Source organism: Phoenix dactylifera, chromosome 8, assembly GCF_009389715.1.
Source record: "Phoenix dactylifera cultivar Barhee BC4 chromosome 8, palm_55x_up_171113_PBpolish2nd_filt_p, whole genome shotgun sequence".
Lineage (NCBI taxonomy): Eukaryota > Viridiplantae > Streptophyta > Magnoliopsida > Arecales > Arecaceae > Phoenix > Phoenix dactylifera.
In genome coordinates this window covers 27,583,902-27,607,939 of record NC_052399.1, presented here as the reverse complement: position 1 = coordinate 27,607,939, position 24,038 = coordinate 27,583,902, and the positions used below count along the sequence as shown (strand labels likewise).

At 38.7% G+C, this 24,038-nt stretch overlaps 3 protein-coding genes and 1 long non-coding RNA gene across 7 annotated transcripts in view; 2 read left to right on the top strand and 2 right to left on the bottom strand.

Annotated features, from left to right (window-relative positions):
* Window positions 1-2,012: 2,012 nt before the first annotated feature.
* On the bottom strand, window positions 2,013-2,882 carry LOC120111797. The gene is made up of 3 exons (XR_005513194.1): window positions 2,515-2,882; window positions 2,305-2,401; window positions 2,013-2,170 (listed from the first exon to the last, which is right to left on the bottom strand). It is a non-coding gene; the product is annotated as an uncharacterized LOC120111797 (long non-coding RNA).
* Window positions 2,883-5,323: 2,441 nt separating this feature from the next.
* On the bottom strand, window positions 5,324-13,361 carry LOC120111669 (transmembrane 9 superfamily member 2-like). The gene is made up of 7 exons (XM_039129423.1): window positions 13,090-13,361; window positions 12,421-12,461; window positions 11,736-12,321; window positions 9,932-10,069; window positions 9,586-9,742; window positions 8,931-9,415; window positions 5,324-5,863 (listed from the first exon to the last, which is right to left on the bottom strand). The coding sequence occupies exons 1-7, from the start codon at window positions 13,251-13,253 to the stop codon at window positions 5,644-5,646; spliced, it is 1,791 nt and encodes a 596-aa protein (XP_038985351.1). The 5' UTR covers window positions 13,254-13,361; the 3' UTR covers window positions 5,324-5,643.
* Window positions 13,362-19,411: 6,050 nt separating this feature from the next.
* On the top strand, window positions 19,412-20,695 carry LOC103708661 (fasciclin-like arabinogalactan protein 21). The gene has a single exon (XM_008793697.3). It carries the CDS (start codon window positions 19,412-19,414, stop codon window positions 20,693-20,695), a length of 1,284 nt encoding a protein of 427 aa, XP_008791919.1.
* Window positions 20,696-22,026: 1,331 nt separating this feature from the next.
* Window positions 22,027-24,038, top strand: part of LOC103708612 (nuclear exosome regulator NRDE2) — a 32,026-nt gene continuing 30,014 nt past the window's right edge. For 3 of the 4 annotated variants that reach the window (XR_003385984.2, XR_003385982.2, XR_003385983.2), the window contains exon 1: window positions 22,027-22,617. Coding sequence is in view for 1 of the 4 variants with exons in the window: in XM_008793623.4 (XP_008791845.2) it covers window positions 22,073-22,617 (545 nt within the window). In the remaining 3 variants the exon portion in view is untranslated. The remainder of the gene's footprint in view (window positions 22,618-24,038) is intronic. The other variant, XM_008793623.4, reaches the window with a different exon arrangement.

Sequence of the window (24,038 nt, the reverse complement as noted above, 5' to 3'; positions counted from 1 at the left end):
ATCTGAATTCAAAATAGAGAAGATAATTAGTATGGATTTTAATGTCTTTTTTTCTCACAGGGTTTTGGATATTGAATATCTCTAAAGTATAATTTCAAAATTATGTTTTCCCTGAATGCAAATCCTTAAGGTCTTCAAAATGTAATTTGAATATTGCGTTCAACAGAACATAACCTTACAACGGTGCATCTATCAATTTTATAACTAGGATTTTCATATACAAAATTTGTTTTGGATTTTCATTTCTTACGTAGTCACCACATAATACAAATAGACAACCATGACCTTTTGTATGAATTTCAAGTATTCATTCTCTTGAGTTTGATGTATCCAATTTAAATCAATTGAGAGCACTTTTAACAAACCAATATGCAAAATGCAGATATTTTAACATACAAAAATTGTAACTTTACATAATTCAAATTTATATATGTTATCTAGTTATCAGCCCAAGCCAAGCTAGTACCCAAACCTAACCTAGTAAGCTTCTAAGACCAGTTTTTAGATCTTAATTTAATTATCTTCTAACAATCAAAATATATTATTAGGCTATTGGGTACTAATAACATCGCCACAATCAAGTTTGATTTTAGATATTACTTCCTTCTACCAGGTCAAACTATGTATTTAAAACTTACTAAGAAAATGAATTCTTAAACTTCTTGACCAAACTCATAGAGTAACAGAACACAATTATTTCATGTATCTTACACTAATGTATCCAATTTTACAATGGAACCAAGAGAAAAATCAATGATTTAAAAATTTAAGAGAAGAAAAGCCATATCCATAAACCAAAAGCTGCATCAACTGAGTATTGACTGGATTAATTTTGCTTTTTCAAAGTTATATCTCTCCTGAGTGTTCCACATAATAGAAAACCACCCTTTCCTCAATGCATTCCTATCCCCTATTCTTCTATACAAGGCCATGAAACTAGTACCAAGAACTGTACAAGTATGTTCTATCCCTATTCCTCTTTACAAGGTCCACAAAACTAGTACCAAAAACCGAACAAGTGTGTTACTGATTCTATACGGTATGGTACATGGTATGCACCCTATACTGACGCAGACTTCCAATACTCTTCTCGCTCCTAGCCATGGTACCACCCAAAACTAGGAGATTTGGACCAATATCGAACTGTACTAGTTCAGCTCATATACTAAATCAAACCTCGGTTCTATATCAGTACTTATCAATATAGTACAATCCAGTCGGCAAGGGTGGCACGGGTTAGTACGATAGATCTTGCTTCTTTGCATTTAAGCATATTTCTTGCAACCACCACCACTATCCCACCATTCTCATCTCTTCCTAAACCTCTGACCCATGCTCTCTCCATCACCATTATCCCGCCAAATCACTAGCGATTGCAACATTGGGCAAGAAAGGATGATGGTAAGGAAACCTCAGATCATGCACCCAGTATAAGTTTATGTATAGATTCTTAGGAGTATGAAAAGTTAAGAAGGCTAACTAGCATTCAAACCCAACATAGTACCAAAAGAAACCTCTTGCTTACTAATCCAAACAAGATTTGTCGTCTCAGTACCGGACCCCATACCGGTGCCACACTAGCACAGTGTCAGTACGGTACATACAAATTTTTTTTGGCATACCAAGTGTCGATATACCACCTATACTGAATACCGGTACCGAACTAGTATGGTACGGTCCGCCCGTTTGAGCCGGTACGATATATGAATCCAAGGATAAAACTATTCATAAATATATAAACTACAACATGCAATTTCACACCACTCTGATTTCATTCATCCTATACATCTTAGTATGAGGTCACCCCAGAATAAGATGTTTTCATGTAGCGATAAATTTCCCTAACCAAGCTAGAAGAATTCAGCACAGTAGAGTTCGTTCATTTTGAGGTTCTCAGTACCTCATCCAAACTGGTAAAGTACCAGCTACCAAGAATGACATAATTAATTGGCAACAAAGGTAGCAAACCAGTGTGGAAACAAAATGAAAAGTTTTAGCTCTTCCAAAATGGGTTCCAAATAAAGACTAATACAATAAATTTCTGAAAGATTAAAGGAAAAGAATGGTAAAGGAGAATACTTACCTCGGCCCAAAGAGAATGCTTTCCAGCTCGTACAATTCATCATCAGTAGCAAGTTCAAGCACAGACGCAGCTCAGTGTCGAATATTTCTGCCAATTAAAAAGGAAATGAAGTAACCAAAAGAACACACAGGATTAATTGCTTTAAAGCCTGCATCCACCTCGAATACTATTCCCTAAAAAACGAACTTTTATTTTTAAAAAAAAAAAAAGCCGCCCATCACCTTCTCTTCGGGCCGAAATCGCCGCCTGCAGAGGACGAAATCGAACAGCCAGACGCCCCGGTGAGAGAAGAATCCGCCGATTCCCCACGAGCTCGAGCTAGGGTTTAAGCACATTGGGCGACAAAAGGGGCGTCAGGGGATCCAATTCTTTTTAAAGCCCAAAAAGATTAAGATTTTTAGAGGAGAAAAAGGAGGTAGAGAAGGACTAACCCAAGAAGAAGAAGAAGAAGAAGAAGAAGGGGAGAAGAATGCTCGCTGGTGGTGGCTTCTGGGGCTAAGAGCGGGGGAGGCGGAGAAGGAGATGGGATGGAAGGTGACGGCACCCATCGATCCTCCGCCGCTCGGCACGGCTGGAGCTCAGGGCGAGGCGGTGACCGGATTCATGCAATGGACGTGAGGAGACCGCATTTGGGTTTTGTCTACTTTTGTGAAGATTTACATCGTTGTCGTCGTCTTCACTAGCCGGACAGAGGGTGCTTTGAATTTCCATTCTGCCACAATGGGATCTCTTTCAGCGTTCACGATTATTAAATCTGAATTGGTGGTGGACTTATTTGAGGTAAAATAAGCGTCGAGTAACCATAGATCAGTACATGGTGATGCATTTTCGTTCAATTTAAGATATGAGACATTTTATATGATCATGTATGTTTAGGGGCAAAATGGATAATTCGCCCACATCGAGACCTTGTTGTGCCTCAAATTTTAGAGATGTGAGAAAGGTTAGAGGAAAAAAAATTAGGAAGGATGTAGGTCTGATGGCCGGATAGCCTGCTCGGCTTGCTCAAGACCGAAACCTTTCAAATGAGTTTGGGCAAAATATTTTAAGCCCAGCAGGCCAGGCAAACCTGAAATAGGCTAGACTAAAGTTTAGGTCTTTGAACCCAGATCGAGCCCAACCCAATAGATTGCCTTGATTTAAATTAAATAAGTGGCTAGTTTAATTGAGGAATAAGGCGGCTAGGGTTAGTGGTTCTAGAACCGATATTCTAAGTTTAGGAACACCAAAACTCTTTAATGTCTATGGCTTATGAGCTTTCCTGCTGTTTGCACCCTATATCAACAACTCATATAGCTGCCCCATATGGACGAGGTTAAGGGCTCAAAATAGATTGAAATAATGCTATCCTTGCTAGACCTGATGGGAATCGGTCATGATAGATCAAAACATTAGCTAAAAGAATGGGATTCGGCCATGGCGTGTGTAGGCACAATTCGAAGGATAGTTTTATTTCATATGCGATTTGGCTTGCGGTTATACAACATATTAGGAACATGGAATCGTAGGGGCAAACTTCTAGAATCATTGAAGAATGTGACGATTGGTGTGGATGGATACAAGAATTCAGCAGTTATGTTATAATTTTTGTTATGTATAAATAAGTGGATTATAATCAAAAAGGGATCTTTGATGCATCACTAAAAAAAATTTATCTTTAACCTCCCTATCTTAGTTTACCAGTAGGGTACTAATTAATGTATGAGTAACAATAGAATACTTCGGCTACATCCTATCCTACCCTATCCTCCTCTTTTTTCTTTTAAATGGATGGTATGATGGTAGCGATAGTTTTTAAAGATTAAGATACTCAAACCCATGTTACTTTCATCATCTTCTTTATGACCCTCCTATCTTTTTCAGCTAATTTAAGATGGCACATCCGTGCATCTACCATAGTCTAGCCACTACACTTATCGTGCCAACATCTGTGGTCTGAGAATACTCACGATGAATCCAATTAGTGAGAAGAGAAGAGAAGTGCTTTCTTTTGGTATCAGATTTGGAGCAAATACACGGCGAGGCCTTTCTCTTTCTCTCACCATTATTTTTTTTTTTTTTTTTTTTTTTTTTGCTAAAGAAAAAGGGGTAGGGAGGAGGAAGGGACAAGCCCACCCCCGCGTAGCAGCCCCCACTGGGCCCCCGCCCCGCCAGGAGAATGTTCGATGCGGGCAGATCACCATTGTTTTCTCCCACCTACTCTTATTCTCTCTCTTTTGCTTCTTTGTTCAAGCCAAACCACCACCTTCACTACCATATCTTTCCGTATATCAAAATTTTCCCACTCTGCCTGATAACTGTTGGATTTCTACAGGCGGCTAGATTCTAAGGCCTTGTAATCGCCATGCTTTGGTCTCGTTTCTTCTCCTGTGGGATGGCGCCCTCCTAATAATGAGAAAGGGTTATGGCCTGCGGTTCTATTTTATGTTAACATTCAAAGATTGCAGGCCTTTATATCTGGGTAAGCCTGGAGCCTCCAAACCACGTTCCAGTTGATCCATAAGGATGGTTTGGGTTGCATCTTTTACGTGAAAGAATGATCGATCTTCTTTCACGACACCAGCCATTAGATCATGCCTCATGCTCACGCAAATCTCTAAGCACTCCGCAGACTCTTTTATTCAACCATTTGCCATAAATCTCGAAGCTGCCATTGCATAATCCAACGGTGAATTCCTGCAAAGGAAGGTGAATCCTTCGCGAAGTACAACAATATATGTTGGAGTATACTAAGAAAGTCTAAGGAAATCCTCCATTTATATCCAATGAAAATGGTTAGTCCCAGCTTCACTATAGTGACTTTAATATTCAAATAATCTTGTTAGTAAAAGGAATGTTACGGTCCTTTGGAACATTGCACGGAAATTCCAGTCTTTTCTGAAGCTTATGAGAGAGATAAAGGAGCAGATAGCTAGCTATTCTATTGGTATTCTCCTATCTTGCTTTGTTTTGGGGTAGACTACAACGAAAAGAGAAGTTCTTCTCCTCTGCTTCCCAATACCGTTGGTTGTGATATCCATCCAAGACCTTTAGAAATCAACAAGTTGGAGAATATATACCATGGTGAATCAAAAATAATCTTTGTAAGTGTATTTGTTGCATTTTTTTAACAAAAAAAAAATGTCTAGAAAACCTGAGGCTCAAAAAAGGTCTAGTTTGGACTCTGAATTGTCAAAAATTTATTTCATATAACTTTAATGAGTACCGTCAGATGGAGAGCTATGGATCCAAAAGAAAAGCTTAACTTAAAAAAAAAGATACTGTATTCTAGAATATGTAGGTCCATGTAATGGTACAAACTTCTTCGCAGAGTAACAAGAGCTCTCGGAGGGAGCAGATACAAGAAGAACAAGATTACAATTGACTCGCACCAAAACAACAATCTAGAAGGTTCAGCCTCAGTTCAAGAAATGGTGATTCCAGCTCTAAATCCAGCTGCTGCTCCATGTCCACAGGTAAAGTCCAACCACCTTTCACAAATAGCAAGTCTCTCTCTCTATGGGAAAGCCTATATAAAGCAGAAAAAAGAAACATACCTAACATGATCCAAGGATGACTGATTATTCACACTTGATAGATCGGTATATGTGACGGACGAATAACAAGGCAGCACGGAAACCTATGGCCCCGAGAAGTAGGAAGAAACCATAGCAGATGCAAGCCATGTACCCGAAGAAGAACGACGTTTGCATAAAACCTGACATGTCGGACCGAGCATGGTAGTAGTACAAGCAGTACCCATAAATGAATAGACCGGTTGATCCTCCGCAAAGGAATGACCTGCATCAGAGCAAGCAGACACAAGGTTTCAAAATTCAAAGACATGTACAGAAAAAGAATTTGAGGTGCATCCCTAATTTAGAAAAGCTGCATACGAGCACCAGTGCAATCAGCAACATGGTGTGCCAACTAGTGCATGCCCCTGCGATCTAGCTCGGTAGCCCATGGCCATCCAAGAGAACATTTTCTTTCATGAAACAATATCAGCAGCCAGCAGCAAATACTCAAAGCTAATGTAATTTTATCATTGACATACACCAAGCCACCTTTAAATTCGGAAGAAAAGGTACAAAATAGGAACCACTAACTAGATCCGTTGAGTTTCCAAATTCATGCATCACCAAGAGGAGGATATATTTTCAATTGAAAAACATTACACATACTGTATAAAATAAGCAATCTGAGCAACTGATCTTTGTTAGTCTTTTTTGATAAGAGTATAAGGCTCTCAGCGTGACTTTTACTCATTACAGTATTTTTTGGATGAAAGGTTCAGGAAGCAGATCAATTGCACCTTCTTTTGGGACACATAAAATAGTGCAGAAAATGGACGAAGTTGAGAGGCAGAAACAAGGATATGTATATGCTTCTAGAAAAGGCTGTTTTACATATAGAGCTGCTGAGTTTAACCTAATTTTTTTTAGAATAAGGATATCACTACATAATGCTGCACGGAAATAGGATGTAAGAACTATAAATAACTTCAACAATGTTTTGTTCCAAAAACATTTACCCATTTTTGGACTCTCTCGGGCTCAACTTTAAAAGACCTTCTAAGGCAGCTCTGCAGCATGACCCAGGTCCAAAGAATAACAATACTCAAATCCTATTAGTGAACTATGCATGCTATAGTTCACAAACTGCATATAATTTACAGGAAACCGCAAGCCCAGGAGCAAATAAGTATCATCTTCCATAATAAGGTCATGATGATAAGTATCTTGATCCATGTCAACTATTAAGCTAACAACAGAAACCCTAAACCCTAACAGCAGAAAACCTCTTTTAAAGCCTAACTTCATTGCCATGTAATCAGCAACGTAATGGTGGATGATGTTTTATGTGAATTCATGAAAATCAAGACACGCAAAGGAGAGGATTGGAATATAAGATCACGCAGCAGTCACCACATGCATTAATAACCTACTAAATCACCATAATAAGGTCATGATGATAGGTATCTTGATCTATGTCAATTGTTAAGCTAACACCAGAAACCCTAAACCCTAACAACAGAAAACCTCCTTTAAAGCATAACTTCATTGCCATGTAATCAGCAGCGTAATGGTGGATGATGTTTTATCTGAATTTCATGAAAGTCAGACACGCAAAGGAGAGGATTGGAATATAGCATCAGGCAGCAGTCACCACATGCATTAATATAAATCAGGCCGGAACTTCAACTATCAGTCCAGAAAACCATCATTTCATTACCTTTATTTGAACATATGCTTCATACAAAACTTCCAACTTTTGGAACCTATTTAAACCAGATTCCCTGTTCTTAACATATTGACTCATCAAAGCCCACCACCTAAGGCTCCTCTAAGCACTTCTACCTTGCTGGCTAGCAACAAATCCCTTCGATTGAAGCAATTATACCATCTGTTCAGCTATTTCATAGGCTCCACCACTTATGAACATCTGAAATTTCTTGTCTCGGATGCATAGATAGGGCTGGTGGCATGCACTGGATGTTCATATCTCTGACACACTGAACATCAACTTGATCATTTTTACAAATAAGTTGTTTAAAAATTTATAAATTATTGTAGTATTTCTATTGTCTTTTTAATTGCCCTTCAGACCTTAAATTTGAATATCTATTTTATTGCACTGGACTAATTGCAACAAGGAAGTTTTAAGCAATCTAGGCTTGAGCAAATATCAATCTGACTTGAAGTTCGAATTTTTATGCACAAATTAGGCTCATAAGTCCATTATCTAGAACATAAATTAGAAAACATATATAACCAACGTGTTAACTGTGATCGGAATGCATGTCTAATTTCAAACTAAAGGTTCCATAATTTACACCAACTGGAGTTGAAATTTTAGCATTTCATGAAATGAACAAGCATTTATAAAGCTGTAGCACACAATACAACTGTAGAAAATAGCATTAACTTCTCACAGATGAGAGTGCACAGAAAAGAAAGCACAAAACATTAAAGACAAGATGGATTGTCACTCTGAATGCCTCAGAACATCCATATGATGTAGACACCTTTCTCTTTAACTAAGATATTTCATATAGGCTATAGATCTTTCGAATCAAAAGCGTTTAAGTTGTACAATTTACGCAACCCAAGAGCCAAGATACCCCTAACTCCATTCCCTGACCTCCCTTTCCTTCTCATGCACAACACCATAAATGACTCCATGGTCATCTTTTCTGTAGGGTCCCAGATTTACCTTTCATTGTTTCACTTTTCTCCATAAATAAGGGGGAGGGAACACATGGGCAGTGACAAACATAAGGAGATGAAAAAAGCTAACTTGTGATCCCAACTTGAAAAGTTCAATGCAAGATCCAAAGCTTTTGAACCATGATTTTTCAAACAAAATTTCAACAATTCAATTATTAGATCACCTTCCCTCAGTACTAACAAAGGAAATGGGTACGATACATGATAAAAAAATACAGATTGTGACAAGAAACAAGTTCAAGAACTTCGAGGAGAGATTTTTGGAGTAGTGTGTATTTATATATACAAAGTTTTTAGCTTAAAAGTTAGTTTTAGTGGCATGTCACCAGTACAAAGGCATTCATTGCAGCACTCATTGGCATTTCCCTTACAGGATAAATACAAAATTTAATCTCGTGCAGATTAACTTCCAAAAAATCAGCAACAAAAGATGATCAAGAAAAAAGAAAAAAAAGAAACTAACTAAGGCCCCATGCATACCAAGCAAAAGTTACAAAGTTATATAAATAGCAGGCCTGGAAGGATCTGGAAAACCATTAGAAATATATATGTAAAGAGAGTCTCAATGCAGGGACAGCTAACACAAATAATATGAAATACCTATCAAGTCAATGGATAAACAAAAATATCTGGCTTACCTCCACCACCATTCATGATCTTCAGCAGCAAGTTGAAAGTAGGTCAATGCGACAGTTATGAAGGCAGTGACTATGAGAAGAATGATAAAGACTATAAAGAGGATGCTGTAGATTGTGTAAATTCGGTGGCCCCAGACACTTGCAAAAATGTAGTAAAGTTCGATATAAATAGCACTAAAGGGTAGAAAACCAGCCATTGCCATCTGCGGAATAGTTCCTCTGTACCAAGGCAGAGGTGGGATTTCTCGAGGATACTTAGTAGTGCGACAAGGAGCCTGGAATTCTGCCTTGCTGTTCTTGCCAGCAATCCCGCCCAGAACAAGCAGAGGAGAAGTTACCAGCGTCCATATGAGAAGAATCACTAAAATAGTGCCAAATGGGAGTGCTGCTGTAGCACTATATACAATGGCAACAGTGTTCAGAAAGCAGAATGTCAGGAACAGAGGCCCGCAAAACAGGCATCCTGTCATCAGCAAATTCCTTACCTGCAAACAGAAATGTGAAAATAGTAACAACAAATACTTCCATTTATTCATCCCATACATTTTATTTGCACATATTGCATATGTTTGAAAAGCAATTACATGTTAAGACTAATGAATGAAGGAAAAAATGAAACATAAAGAGATAAATGAAAAGAAAATTAGGGACGCACCCAGTTTGTTCCTTCAAGCTGAAAATAGAAAGAAGTGGAAGTATAACCAGCTATGCCAGATGTAAGTGCATAGATGACAACCAGTGCAGTGAAAAGAGCACCTCGATTGTAAGGGTAGAACACCCCAACTAAAGCCAGAATAAATATGAAAATTGCACTGCCAAGTATGCCAAAAAAAAAAAAAAAAAACTGTTTAAGGAAGATGAAAGACAAACAAATCATAGTTTGCTAGAAAATATGTGGACATTTACATAAATGATACATCTATTAGTTGAACATATTATTTATCAGTAGTGCATTCAGATTAACGGAATCAAACAATACAAGATTTATATCCAAAGCTTACAGAGCAAATAGCTGAGTGCCAGAACCAACACAGGCAGAAAAGAGTGACTTGTGCTTCGGAAACCTAAAGACATCCCCATGGATATATTTCCATCCAGTCTCTTCCTGGTCTTCAGCTGATTCCTCATCATGAGCATACCTTTAATCATAGAAGAGAGATTAACAGAGGGTTAATCAATTGAATGTTGCGACTATATTTTTAAGCATATAAAGAGAGCAGATAAATTATTCTATTGCTCTCTTTCTCTAGCATGCACAGAAACACACCATCATGATCCGCAAACACCTCTGAGGAACCGATTCCTGTTCCGTAAATCCAATTAAAAACTTGATACTAAAATCTCAGAGATTACTAAGAATGTAGTTTATAGCTTTAGACTTCAGCTAGCACCAGTATATATCTTCCAAATGTAGCATGACAAGCTAATATTCTTCCTGCACGAACAACTCCATGCCCCATCCATGCATTGGGCTCCATACTGTCTCATCTGAGGCTATATCAAGTTCATCTTGGGCCATATAATCTGGGAAGGTTTTGCATTTACCAGTGGTGAACACATTGTGATTCATACAATTTTCTAATATGTTCCTATCATTCTCATACTTTATATAGTTAACTATAGATAGCATTGTAGACTTTTTTTTTCACACAGGACTTTTAGGCCATCAAAGCTTGTTAATTGTTATCTTTTAAACAACTCAACAAGTAATAGAATTTTAAGAGTATGCCAGATACAGAATTCTAATTGGTGACTGACTTCAAAACAGTAGCAAACAAGGATTTGAACATCTAAGTAAAGATGTTGAATGAAATCTCAGTATTTCAATAATAAATTTCAAAATCATAATGACCTAGATAATATTGGACAATGTTTATCACCATATATTTATGTTATATACATATTGTTCTAGCAAGTAGCATATTTTGTTGGTGTCATAGCTCGTAAGCCACTATGTTACTTCAGCCCATATTAATTGCTGTCCAGTGGAAAATGCACAAAGTGGCATGTTGTGCTTTCAATAAGATCTAGAACTGACAACCACAATATTATCATAATATACAATAGCAGCATATTATGAATCAATTGCAAGTTCCAATAACCAGTACCTATATATACACATAAAATACGTTTTCAAAAAAATCTATGATGGCAACATATACTGATACAGATCACATTTGTCTTCAAGAGCTACGTTGACATACAAAATAATAATTAAATCCAAGAATTTATTGATTTTTGAAAATTGTTAATCCCATGCTCCAATAAAATTTGCACATAGTTTCTAACACGTATGATAAAGTATACTCGGGTCCAAAGTTCGCCGTCTCGGTACCAAACTCCGTACCGGTGCCACACTAGCATAGTGTCGATACCAATACGATACGAATTTTTTTTGGCGTACCAAGTGTCAGTATGCCACCTGTATCGGATATCGGTATCGAACTAGTACGGCACGGTACGTTCCGTGCCATCCGGTTCGAGCCGATATGGTGTATCATGCAGTCAGGTTAATAAAAGGGTCGAAACAGATGTGTTGCAGCAATATGGATGTCCATGCTCAAATATATGAAAACACAAATCAAAGTTCATGTAGTTTTAGTGGAGTTGTTAATCTATCGTTTTTCAAAAAATACCAGGTTTTATAGATTCTATCTCGGTTCTACTTATATTGCTCTTAGAGATCCATTGATTTTCTATATCTCATGTGTCGTGTGCTAATTTCCAAGCATGCACTTAAAATGGCAAAAAAGATATAAAACAGAATATTGTAAAATAAAATAAAGAAATTGAAAACATTCTCACTTGACAAAGTCATTCTTTAACACCCGCATAAGAATTGTGGCAAGAAATCCAGTCAGCAAAAGAACCGTGACGCATGAGTTAATTATGGAGAACCAATGAATTTCCAAGTGATGTGGCAGTGATGAAGTTTGCGAATACTTATCCATCCGGTTCTCAAACGGTGTGCTTGTCTCCTTCCACTTCACTGAATACAAGAACTCCACCTCGATTTCCCTGTCCTTAGTGACATCAGCCAATGCATTGGGATCGGTGTGGGCATTGATCTCAATCACACGGTCACTGTTGTACAAGACCTCAAAGTGGATATGCCTGTAAAGGTAGTACTTGTACTCATTCTCATCAGTTTTGCCTTCCCTGTCAACCTTCCCAATGAATCCCCAAATGGGGAGGTCATCGTAGTACATCTGGAAGTAGTAGTCCTTGAGGACTGCACTCCTAAACTGGGCCACATCTTCTCCCTTCAGCTTCTTCAGGCACACCACTTTGGAATCCAGATCAACGCGGAAGTCAAGCTTGTATGGAGCATCGACCAGGCGGTCCCCATTCAGCACTTCACCAAGAGCTTCTGATTTCTCCTTCACATGTTCTGTTTCAACACATGATTGATAAAAAAACAAACTATACATAGTATGAAGCATGCGAATACATAAAACAAGGTAGCATGAAACAAGGAGTGTAACCAGACCTGGAATGCAGAAGGGGAGATCAAAGTACCTATACGTCTCACTGAAAGAAGGAACACATGAGTGCAATTAGAAATCATAACATTTAAGTATTGAATCCAAGTCAAAGAAGAAACAATGGAGGTTGCAGTGAAGGGTGTCCAACAACTACATCTTGTCATAATGGTCAATCAATATAATCTCAAAATCTAGAACAACTTCCCATATTCTGATCACAACTAAACAAGGCCTAGTAGATCTGAACAATCTTAACGGAAAGAAACCTTTTTTCATGAAATTTCTTCTATTTTTAATGGACCAACAATTTCACAGTCACAAATTCTCCTTAACTTACAAACTAATCAAATAATTATCAAACTTTTACGACTAAAAATTTATATTTTGGGTACAACATCTACCAACTCCCCCATTACCAGTCGAGTAGCGATGTTCCCCAGATTAAAATCCCCAAATTCATCCAGATCCAATGGATCTAAACTAATAGAGGTCAAATCAGATAAAAAATCCCATAAGTAAAAAATAACCAGACCAGACAGATCCCGTATCAAACCCGACATGGCATCTAGACCCTAGAAATCTAGCAGATCCGAAAGGGACAAGAAGAGATCCAATGCCAGAAGAGGCCATTTCAGCCAAAATAAACTTTATAAAGGGGAAGAGATGAACCCTACCTGGGGTTGTGGAAAGGGCCGACCTTGTTGGCGTATAGAGGGACCGCCTCCCCGGCCTTGTAGCGGTGATCGGACGCGTCGGCCGCCACTCCGGCAATCCCGTAACATAGACCGAAAACCGCTGCCAACGCCGCCACCAAATCCATCGCTTTCTTAATCCCCATCTCCTCCCCTCGCTCCCTCTCGCTCGCGCTCTCTCCGTCTCTCTCTGCTTTGACGCGAGAGGTATTTTATAGAAGAGAAGCAGCTCGCCGACGCCGAACTCCCTTAAACGAAGCGCCAAAAAATAAAAAAAATCATATATACATATATATTTGGACCCCAACCCAAGTGAGTTGAAGCGAGGGCGAGCGAGGACTAATTGGGTATGTGGGTCCTCCAAAAAGTGACGGCCAACCGGTTGGTGGCCGGTCAATACGCATTTGAGCCGGGTTTGTTGTGGGCCAGGTGAGCCGGTGTAAGAGGTTGGCATGTAGGTGGTGAAGAACATGTATTTAGAAGCATGGCTAATTTTGGGCTGAAAACATAGGAAGATAAATTGAGATCTTGGAATTAGCTGAGATGAAAAGCTAAAAAAAAAAAAAAGTTATAGCGATATAAATATCTTGATTGATATATGGTGATTATTATAGTACAAAATTGTTAGAATTCATTGATTAATTGATTGTGCTAAACTTTGTCGACCTTACCAAACTTCGTCAGCCTCCTAATTTATATAAAAGCTGCTTCTGTATATTATAACAGACAAGCAAAAATATAATTTTCTTCTCTTTTTTTTTCCAACAAAAATATTAGCTAGCAAGCAATAGAGAGAGGGTACGTGTTATTTAAGGCATTGAGTTGATTTATAATTTATAATGCTATATTTAAAAATATCTCAAAAATATCAATTTATATCAAACTAGAAATATAAAATTGATGTTTTATATGTAGTACCGATTAGTGCCAAAAATATTAAGCAAAATGACATCTGTTAAAATGGTTTCTAGAATGGTTATTAAAAAACTTAGGTTTGCACTTTCCTTCAAGCTGTCACTTTCTGTGTTGGTGATGGTTGATGGGTTTATTGCTTTGAAGCTTCATGATCAAATTTCAAGATCGTTCAATATGGATTGGATCGATAGCATTTCAAGTTAGAGATTTTGCGAAAAAATGGATTTTCTAGTTAGATCAAATACTAGATCATGCAATCCTAAATAAGTAATCCAACTAAAATCTCATTGTTCCAATTGAATGACTCAAAATTTCAGGCCCAAGTGCCTCTTCTAAAATGTACTTGAAGAAGTTATATTTTTATTTATACACTTGTATTTATTATGTCATTGTTAATAGTCATGCTTCAGTATTTTTTTTTTTCTGCCATTTTTGAATTTTGCTTAGGGAGCTAGGATCAAAAGCAAGAACTTGCTGGTACCTCATCATTTACAAGACATATTTCCATCTATTTATCCTCTATATTTCTATTAGCTAATTTCTAATTTTATTAAACCAATATCAGGCTAAATGGCTAATTATTTAGCACAAAGGAGCCAAATTGAGCGTCTCAAGAAGCTCCATCTAATTAAACATCATAGAAAGGTAGTTAGGAATGTCAACAAGGACAGACACCGAATATTTTATCTTTCCTCGAACTGAACATGGTGGTTTTAAGCAAAATAAAGTGGGGATGGCTTCCCTGATGATTTTAAAAATTAAAAGCTGTTTGGTTTCAATTTTAATTTCAAAACCGAATCCGATACCGAACCTAAAACCAAACTCGATACCGAACCTGAAATTGAATATACCCAATAGTTAATACCCTAAATATCCTTTGTATTTAGTATAAATTCAAATTAAAATCTCCATGAGATAATCTGGATCATTTTCTGTCCCACTTAATGACTCAATCTAGACTGCACATTCTCCAAATCTAGAACAAAGAGGGATAGATTTTTTTTCCTCCCTTTGATTCGTCATGTTAAGTTCATCAAAATGTATTTGTATCGAAAATTTTATCATTATATTTTTTTTGATATAGTTGGACTAATTTTTAACTTGAATAATTGTGTTTGTTGGATGGTTTTGTTATTATTTATAGATATATATATTAAATGAGCTGGTATGTTATAGTATGAAAATTTATAGATGATATCTTTAATTTGAAATAAATAAAAAAGTTAAAAGGTTTTCAATTTTTCAATTTTGATTTCTATTTTGCAGTTTTTTTAGTGGCAATTATAATTCTTTATTGCAAAAATCATTTGGTTTCCATTCCAGTTCGAGGAGAAGCGGTGGTTTATTACCAAATCCACCCCTTGACATTCTTAAAGTTAGTATATGCATATCATTCTTAATTCTTAAGTGCGGTCAACTAATAATTAACTAATAAGATTCTGTAGCTTCTACTATAGTACTATAAACCCCTAAAGTCTTGGATTGCCAATGCCAAATAATAAATAACAAAATCTTTAACAAGAAAAAAGTCCATCCAAACTTTAAATTAGATTGTGTTGAGCCTAGCATAGGCTCAAAGAAGATTTGGTTGATCGGCCTGAAAAATCAACTAGGTTACTTGTGAACCCGAAAAACAATTGATAAAGATTTTGGTTGATTGACCTGGAAATATCAACTAGGTTGGTTGTGAATCCAAAAAATAATTAGTAAAGATTTTGGTTGATTGACATGGAAAAATTAACTAGATTTTGTTGTGAACTCGAAAAACAACTAGGTTGTAATATGGGTTATAGATTATAGTAAAATTCCCAAGAGGCCTTGGAGAGTGGATATAGGTGCAGGGTTAACACTAAACTACAATAAATTTCTTGTGTTTGCTTTGTTTGTTTTACTTGCTTTTATCTTTAGCATATCTGCTTACCGCTCATTTGTTAAATTCAATATTCATCAGTTAAACATTTATTTTCATTGCATTATTGATTGAAGTTTTTGAAAAACCTAATTCACCCCCTCTCCACTCTTGGGCTGCATAACTGGGCGACAATTATCATGTCACATGATCTCATGTTAATATCAACTCTTATAGAATGAATCATATTGCTTTTACAATATTTTCGCCTTAAAAACAAACAATAACTTAACATTTATAAATTACTAAAAAATATTTTACTAATCTAAGTATCTATAATTAATTTAAATTTGATATGTTTTAATCTTTTAGAAATTATGAAGAATATATAAATGTCAAAGATTCAATAATGATAATTATATTAACAGAGAATAACATTACCAAAATGATCAATTAATATTCCAACTCGACCGAGTTATAATCTTAGAAAGTAAGATTAAAATGTGGCTCAATCTTTTTTTGACTTGTCAATCTAACTGAATCATAAAAGTCTTAGCAAGTTCCAGCCGAGTTTTGATCTTTTTTTAATATATTTTTTACATAAATATAAAAAATTACATAAATACCCTCATAAAATTTGCTCTATATATATATATATATATATACACATACTCTAACTTTCTTTTTTTAACATATCTACCTGTAAGAATATTTCAGTTATTTTAGCTTTAAGCCGTTTAATTTTTAACAATGTTAGATGGTACAAATATAAATACAAAAAAGAAAAATAAAGAAGGATATACATGTAAATAATAATTTTATGAGGGTATTCATATAATTTTATATATTTAAGAAGGTGTACATGCAAAAAAAAAACAAACTAAAAAAAAATATTATCACAAACAAAGAATAAATAAAATAAAAAAATTATAATCAAAATAATAAATAGAAGATGCAACCGATATAATGCAAGCAAAGAATCACTTCTCGAAGGTTAAGTAGAAACTATAGGAGATAAGGCGAGTTTAATTCTGTGCTCTGTTGTGCCTAGGATCAGGCACTTGCTGGTTGGCTTAAGCCAAGGCCTAACTCCATTGAAACAGGTTCCTATCAGTTCATATCGAACTGAACCAAAACTAAAACTGAATGGGCCTAAACTGCTTACAACTAAATGGGCTCAAATTAAAGAGTTCAAAAAAGCTCACATGGACCCAAAAAACAATATTGATAGGCTTTGAAGGGCTTAATAGCTAGAGGAAATTAATACTTGGTAGGTTGAGTCTAAATCTAGTCTTATATTTTGAAGGTGAATTTGAACGTTTATTTAATCTCATCAACATAAAAAAGAACAAAAAAACCTCTGAAAATAGGTAGGTTTCGGCCCTTTGGATTACAAAATGGTTCAAAGTACTTAAAACTCTTTTACCGTGTTACAGAATAAGAAGGTCAGCCTTGACAGCACTACGATGCATCTAGACACCTCAAGTTAAATCCTCGCCAAGATTAGGGATCTTGGAGAAGGCTGAGTCGATAAGATGATCAATTTTTGCTCCTACAAATTGAAATTGACGTTTATAATTTAATTGATGAATTAACTTTTTAACTTATTTTTCCTTTGAGAAAAACCTACTCTATGGAATTAGATGGCGTTAGGCTTTATCTAATAGCCTCGATCCCCATGGAATGGTAAAGCTAGGCTTACCAAAGTAGTTCATGTCTAAAGGAACATACTAAATTAATGGTCATATATATATACCATTGTAAATATAGCTTATTGCATATTTACGCTCCGAATATCACTATTGTCATATACCTCTCCAATCACTACGTTTTTGTGTGGATAACCCCATGTTAGTTTCCGGTTGCAGTATTAATAAATAACCATTGTAATTAAAAAATCATTTTATTATTTTTTCATTAATATCATTGAAATTTGATTAAAAAAATATGGCACTTTTCAAAACAAACTAACTTTTAATTTTTTCAGATATATTAACATGAAAGGGTACTAGTGTTAAATGATACTTAGAACAATTATTCATTAACACCTCCAGCCTAAAAACTAACATAGGAGGCATCCATGCAAAAAAGAATGATATGGAGGGTGTAAATGTAAATAGTGATTAATAGGGTAAATATGCATAGATCATATATGCAAAGATATATATGTAAAAAAATAATTTGGGCATAACAAGCCAAAATCAAATTAACTTAGGCTTCAGATAGGCTTGAGCTAGCAAATTCAAATCTTAAATTATTCAAACCTACAACTCGACTGGCTTGAAATTGGCCTAAGGCTTTCAAAACAACATGGAATCAAGAATTAATATTAGTTTACCATCATTGTCGAGGCCTAGACTAATCACATAGGAGTTACGTACTCTTGAACATACAAAAACCTAACTATGTTTCGATGGTTACAACTCCGATCAGTCTATTGAGAACATGTTGGGCATAAGTCCAAGTATAAATGTCCATAAGTTTAACCATGCCTACAATGGTCAAATATAGAATAGCGAAAGCAAGGGCTAAGCCTAAGTTATGTTTGAAGGCTCTTTGTACACTAAGATTTGTGGTGAGCCTAAATTGTCAAACCTAACCATGTTTCGATGGGTACAAATATGATCAGTCCATTGAGAATGCGTAAGGCATAAGAGCTGCGAGCAAATCAAGTTTATTAGCTTCGTTTGTTGACATCACATTTGAAGTAGGTGAGCTATGCATGGAAGCTTGCTTTGCATGATGTTTGGACCTTAAGAACTAAAGTGAGAAAGTTTTTAGATATTATAGCAAATTTGAACTATATGAAATCTAGAAGCTAGAGTCATATCCAATCTAGATCGAGGAATAAAAAGAGAGTTGCTGCCTCAACCTCATGTCACCAAACAAATGACCTTTTTTCTTCAATATTTCTGATCCAATTTTGTAATAGAGCCCGATGAATGATCAACCACTACTTCATTACATATATGCACCATTTAGTATTTTGGAACATAGTCTGCCAATCCTAGTAGAAGGGAAGGGATTGAAAAGTTTTATGTTCAAAAATCTAACCCATCCAAATATGCAAGTTTCATAGGAGATTATTCATAATGAAGTTGGATAACTCAGCCGCCCATAAGAGTTAGATTGTTCTAGCCGAATTGTATTTGTCTTTGTATAAAACTAATTACATTCGCTAAAAAAAAAACTTATTAGAACATTATACTTATAAATTTATCTTTTGTTCTTGTACAACATGTTGACACATAGCTAATCTCAAATTTATCGGGTCGGGTCGGGTCGGGCTGGGTCGCACTTGCCTGACCCTTACCCGGTTCATTTTAATCCTTGCGCCCCAAGTGTGATGCCAAACCCCTAGCAATTTAGGTAATTCATGGAATGCTAAAGGAAATTTTAGTCAGATAAAATTTTGAAAAGGACGGTACGGACAAAACGGCCTAACCGCCCAGCTCCCACTCCACCTTGGCTCTATAAATACCCCTCCCCGCTCCCAGCTCCCTCCACTGCACTCACTCCCCACTTCTTCTAGAAGCGTTCATGGCTTCCCCTTCCCCTCTCTCCTCCCTACTCTCTCTCGTCTCCCTCTCCCTCCTCCTACTCTCCTCCGCCGCCTTCCAGCCATCGCCCCCTTCAGCCTCCGCCGCCGGATCCGGTTCTCCGCCGCCCCAAGAACCGCACCAGGCGACCCTCCTCGGCTCGATCCTTGCCAACCTCGGCTTCCAGGAGCTCGCAATGGCAGTCCCCGCCCTCGTCTCCTCCGCCTCTGCCGCCGCCTCCTCCTCCCCCTTCACCGTCTTTGCTCCCTCGGACGACTCCATTCGCTCCTGCGCCGCCTGCTCCCCCGCTGCCCTCCTCCGCGAGCACCTCGTCCCCGGCCTCTTCTCCAAGATCCACCTCTCCAAGATCGCCTTCGGCACCAAACTCGAGACCGCCAGCCCGGGCCGCTGCCTCACCGTCACCTCCACATCCCCTCGCCCAGGATCCAACTCCTCCTCCCCCGCCGCCGTCAAGATCTTCGTCGACGGCGTCGAGGTCACCCGGCCGGACCTCTTCAATGACGGCCGGATCGTGATCCACGGCCTCCAGGGCTTCGTCAGCCCCCTCTCCCCGCTTTCTTGCCTCCAGGACCACATCCCCTACCCCAACTCTTACTCTCCGCCGGAGATCGCCGGCAATATCCACAGATCAGCGATCGTGCAGCTCATGCTGCGGGACGCCATGGTCCGCCTCCGCATCAGGGGTTACAGCATCCTCGCCCTTGCGATGCGTATCAAGTACGCGGAACTCGCCGGCCTCCAGAACATGACGGTCTTCGCCCTCGACGACTCCGCCATCTTCGCCGGCGGCCACGCCTACGTAACCAACGTCCGGTTCCACGTCGTCCCCAATCGCCTCCTGATGCACGCCGACCTGCTAAGGCTCCCGGCGGGAACTGCCCTCCCGACGCTGGTCCACGGCCAGCACCTGGTGGTCACCAACTCCGGCTCCGCGGGCGCTGCCGCCGTCGGTCCCTCCGGATCGGGCCTCAGAATCAACTACGTGCCGATCAAGGCCCCCGACGCGGTTTACAACTCCAAGATTGTGGTCCACGGCATCTTCTTGCCGTTCCCGCACCTGTACCAGGCGGATATGGCGGCGGCGCGGTCGGCTGCAGCGCCGCCGGAGGAAGGGATCTTTGAGGCAGCGGCGCCGACGAGGGCAGCCTTCGGCAGGAGGGGGGCCTGCGGCGCTTCGGGTGCCTCCGCCGGGTGCTCGGAGATGGCACCTAGCGTCGCTCCAGCGATCTCAGCGTTTGTGGATCTCGACGACGAGGGACTGTGACTTGCCGACTCCTTATCCCTTTTTTCGCCGATTTCTCACTCCACTCGGTATTTTCGATCCTTTCTGATATGGAAATGTAGAATGGGATTTCCGAGTCTCTGGTGCTAATTGCGGTTACAACAGCAAAGTTCTTCGTTCTAGTTGTTTGTTCGATATTTTGCTCCGTCTCGTCCGCTGTTCTTTCTAGAACATGACATTCTAGTTTGCATTTCTTAAACAAAGAGAAGAAACCAATGGCTTCCATCTACTAAATGAAATAAAAAGAAATCCGTGTCTTCATTGACAAACAAAGGAAACGAAGCAATTGAGCGGATTTAACATTAAACCTTCGAGGACAGTAGTCTGATTGCCCAAAACCAATTCCGCAACATTTCGGTGCTTCCTCTGCCTCAGCCTCATTGCTTCTGGTCATGTTCTCTCGGATTTGAAATTGTTCATGACAGCTACCTGTAGATAGTGTTTTTTTTTGTGGATTCTTATCCTAAGTAGGTATTGTGGCAGCACTCACATTCACATATGTGAACCAAACGTAAACAGTTATGACAAATTCAAGGGATGTATGGCTGTCAATGGGAACGGTTGAGCCCTCAGACTGAAAATTTGATAAAAAGTTATAGGGCTCATTTTTAGCCCAGCCCGGCCGAAAAAGAAACTATCAGATGGATCAGGCTCGCCCCCCATGGGCCTAATCCAGGCTCTAGCCAGGCTTCGGTCTCAGGCTCAACCTACTCCCAAAATGTCTACTCCCTAAATATCACAAGAAATGTAGCTTTTGAATTACATTTTTGATTCTCTGGTTTAAGAGGTCTGCGAAAATGTGAAACTTCTATATCCAGCTGGTTTTTTGATTCTAGGTTGCTTCCGTTAAGGAAACATGAGAGCCATATTAAGAGGGAAAAAAATTGTGAAGGCTAAATCCAGTGGAAGTAGGGGGGGGGGGAGCTGGATTTTTTGATTCTAGGTTGCTTCTATTAAGCAAACAAGAGAGCCATATTAAGAGGGAAAAAATTGTGAAGAAAAAAATGAACCGGTTTTGTTGAACCGGCATTTTAAACTAACATGAGTACGGAGATATCCATGTGGATAGTAAAAAATGAGAATTTTTTTTTGTCTCTAATGGAAACAAAATTTCAAAATAAAATATAAAAATAAAAAACATGATAAATGAATTATGACCATCCAATGTCTTACGTGTACCTCTCACGTGCACCATTCACGTGGCATATGCGACTTTCTTGTAGAATGCCAGAACTCTCCGGTTTTGGGTTCGCTCCTGCGGGTCGCTGCTTCGGCGGTCTTAACGGATCCTTTTAATAGCGGCCGGGCGGAGGCTCGCCCCATCCCATCGCCGTCTCAGACGAAGCAACGAAACCCGACATGGAGACCGAAGCCGAGAAGAATGGCGGAAGAACAACCGACGAAGGAGGCCGAGGAGAAGACCCCCAGCCAAATCCCCCAACCCCCTCCTTGTTCCCTCTCTTCCCCCTCTCCTCAAACCCATCTCCGCCTCCCCCGAGCTCCTCCACCGCCTCCCAGTGGCTCTCCAACCCCAGCTTCACCTTCGACATCTCCTCCCTGCCGGGATCCGGCGGCGCCGGCCCCGTCGCCTCCTTGCCGCAGGACTCCGACTCCGAGGACGAGGCTGCCGCAGCCGAGGCGGCCCCTCCGGCGCGGCCGCCGACGTACGATCTGGTGGCCTCCTCGCCCTCGGCGTCCTCGTCGGAAGAGGATCGCCGGTCGAAGCGCAAGGAGGGTAGGAGGAAGAAGAAGAGGAGGAGGAGGGAGAGGGAGGGGCTGGATGACGGCGCTTCGAGGAAGTCGGGGGTTCGAGCCTGGGTTGGGTCTGACACCAAGCCCGCCAAGGATTACTACTTCGATCTTCGTGGGGATAGGGATAATTTGGCCTTCGGGAGCCTCTATAGGTATGTTTTCCTTTCTGTAAAGCTTAGATTTTGCCTTAATTTAGGATTGAAATGGTTTGGTGGAAAATTGATTTTAAAACACTCCTTTTGTTTAAATCTCGTTTGCTATTGCTCTCGTTTTCTGTTTTTGTTTTTCAAGATTCCAAGAGGAAAAATGAACAGCATGTATGAGAGAATCCTTTTTTTTTTTGTGAAATCTTTAGAGCTTTAGGAAGCCAAGATTTATTGCTTTAAAAAAAAGGGAAAACAAAGGCAAGGGTTGGCAGAAGTTTTGTGCAAATGCTATCTTCAACGTCCCTCACTGTGATATTTCGCTAATTTGTGAAGAAACAATGAAAAAACGACAACAATGCCAAACAGGCCCACAGCTAATATCAGTTCTAGCAATAATTTCTAATAAAATGTCTGTTAAAATTTTTTTTTGGCCTTAAAACTAACCAATGCGAAGGCTCAGTTCACTTGTTGTTGGATGCATCCATTATTTCACGGTCTTTTAATAGTGTTTCTCAATATACTTGAAGAAAATACGGTCATGAGAAATTTGGACATGTAGAAAGAGGTGACAAGATAGGTGAGAATGAAAGTACCAATGCCATTTGTCATGGTTTTAAGCACATGAGGTAATGATCAAGGGTGAAGAAGTAATGATTGCTTGAGTGAGCTATTGTTGTTGAGGTATGTTGGAAGAGCATGGGATGATGAAGCTTGGGTTCTCACTAATATTTGAATCTAGATGAAGTCTTTCTTCGATAGAGTTTGATTTTTCTTGGAAAGAGCATATTTAGGAAGATAAGTATGAGATTAGTGTTAGTCTTTGAATTTACAATCAATCACAATAGATGCAGAAGATACTTTCTAACTTTTTACCTTAGGATGAGTTCTATACTTGTTTGATCGTGGTAACTAGTTCTTTGTGTTGACTAAATATATGCTATCAATATTGTTATTCACGCCAAATATAAAATTTGAATTCATCTTTGCTCAACAAAATTAATAAAATATTTCACACCTGGTTTCCGAAATCAACAAGTTTGATTTATGCAATAATAGAACTAATTGACCCCAATTAGGTTAGAAAGTACATGAACAACTCACTTGTCAAGGTTGAGGGAATGAGGAATCATATGTAATTTCATCTTTAGGCCTTCTTTGCATGCTTGACCATACCTGAACACCTTTAGATCAACTTTAAAATCTCTCTTTGCACCTTGTATCTCTTGAAGTGAATGGATAGTTTTCAACCAAAAAAAAAAAAAAACAAAATCTAACATGAAAGCCATTCAGAATTCATGTAAACGATAAGGGAATAGGTGGCAAGGACCTCAGGGTGGCCTATGCCAATGTCTTCCTAAAATATAAAAGATGGCAAAAAATTAAAAAAGAACAAAACAAAGCTTGGGCTGACTTTAAGAATGCTTTGA

Excerpts from the sequence above, each read along its gene's own strand:
- LOC120111669 (XM_039129423.1), bottom strand. The coding sequence starts at position 13,253 with ATGGGGATTAAGAAAGCGATGGATTTGGTGGCGGCGTTGGCAGCGGTT. Across the intron at positions 12,322-12,420 it reads TCTCCCCTTCTGCATTCCAG|AACATGTGAAGGAGAAATCA; the intron begins GTCTGGTTACAC and ends GTGTTGAAACAG. Across the intron at positions 9,743-9,931 it reads GGCACTCAGCTATTTGCTCT|TGCAATTTTCATATTTATTC; the intron begins GTAAGCTTTGGA and ends CATACTTGGCAG.
- LOC103708661 (XM_008793697.3), top strand. The coding sequence starts at position 19,412 with ATGGCTTCCCCTTCCCCTCTCTCCTCCCTACTCTCTCTCGTCTCCCTC.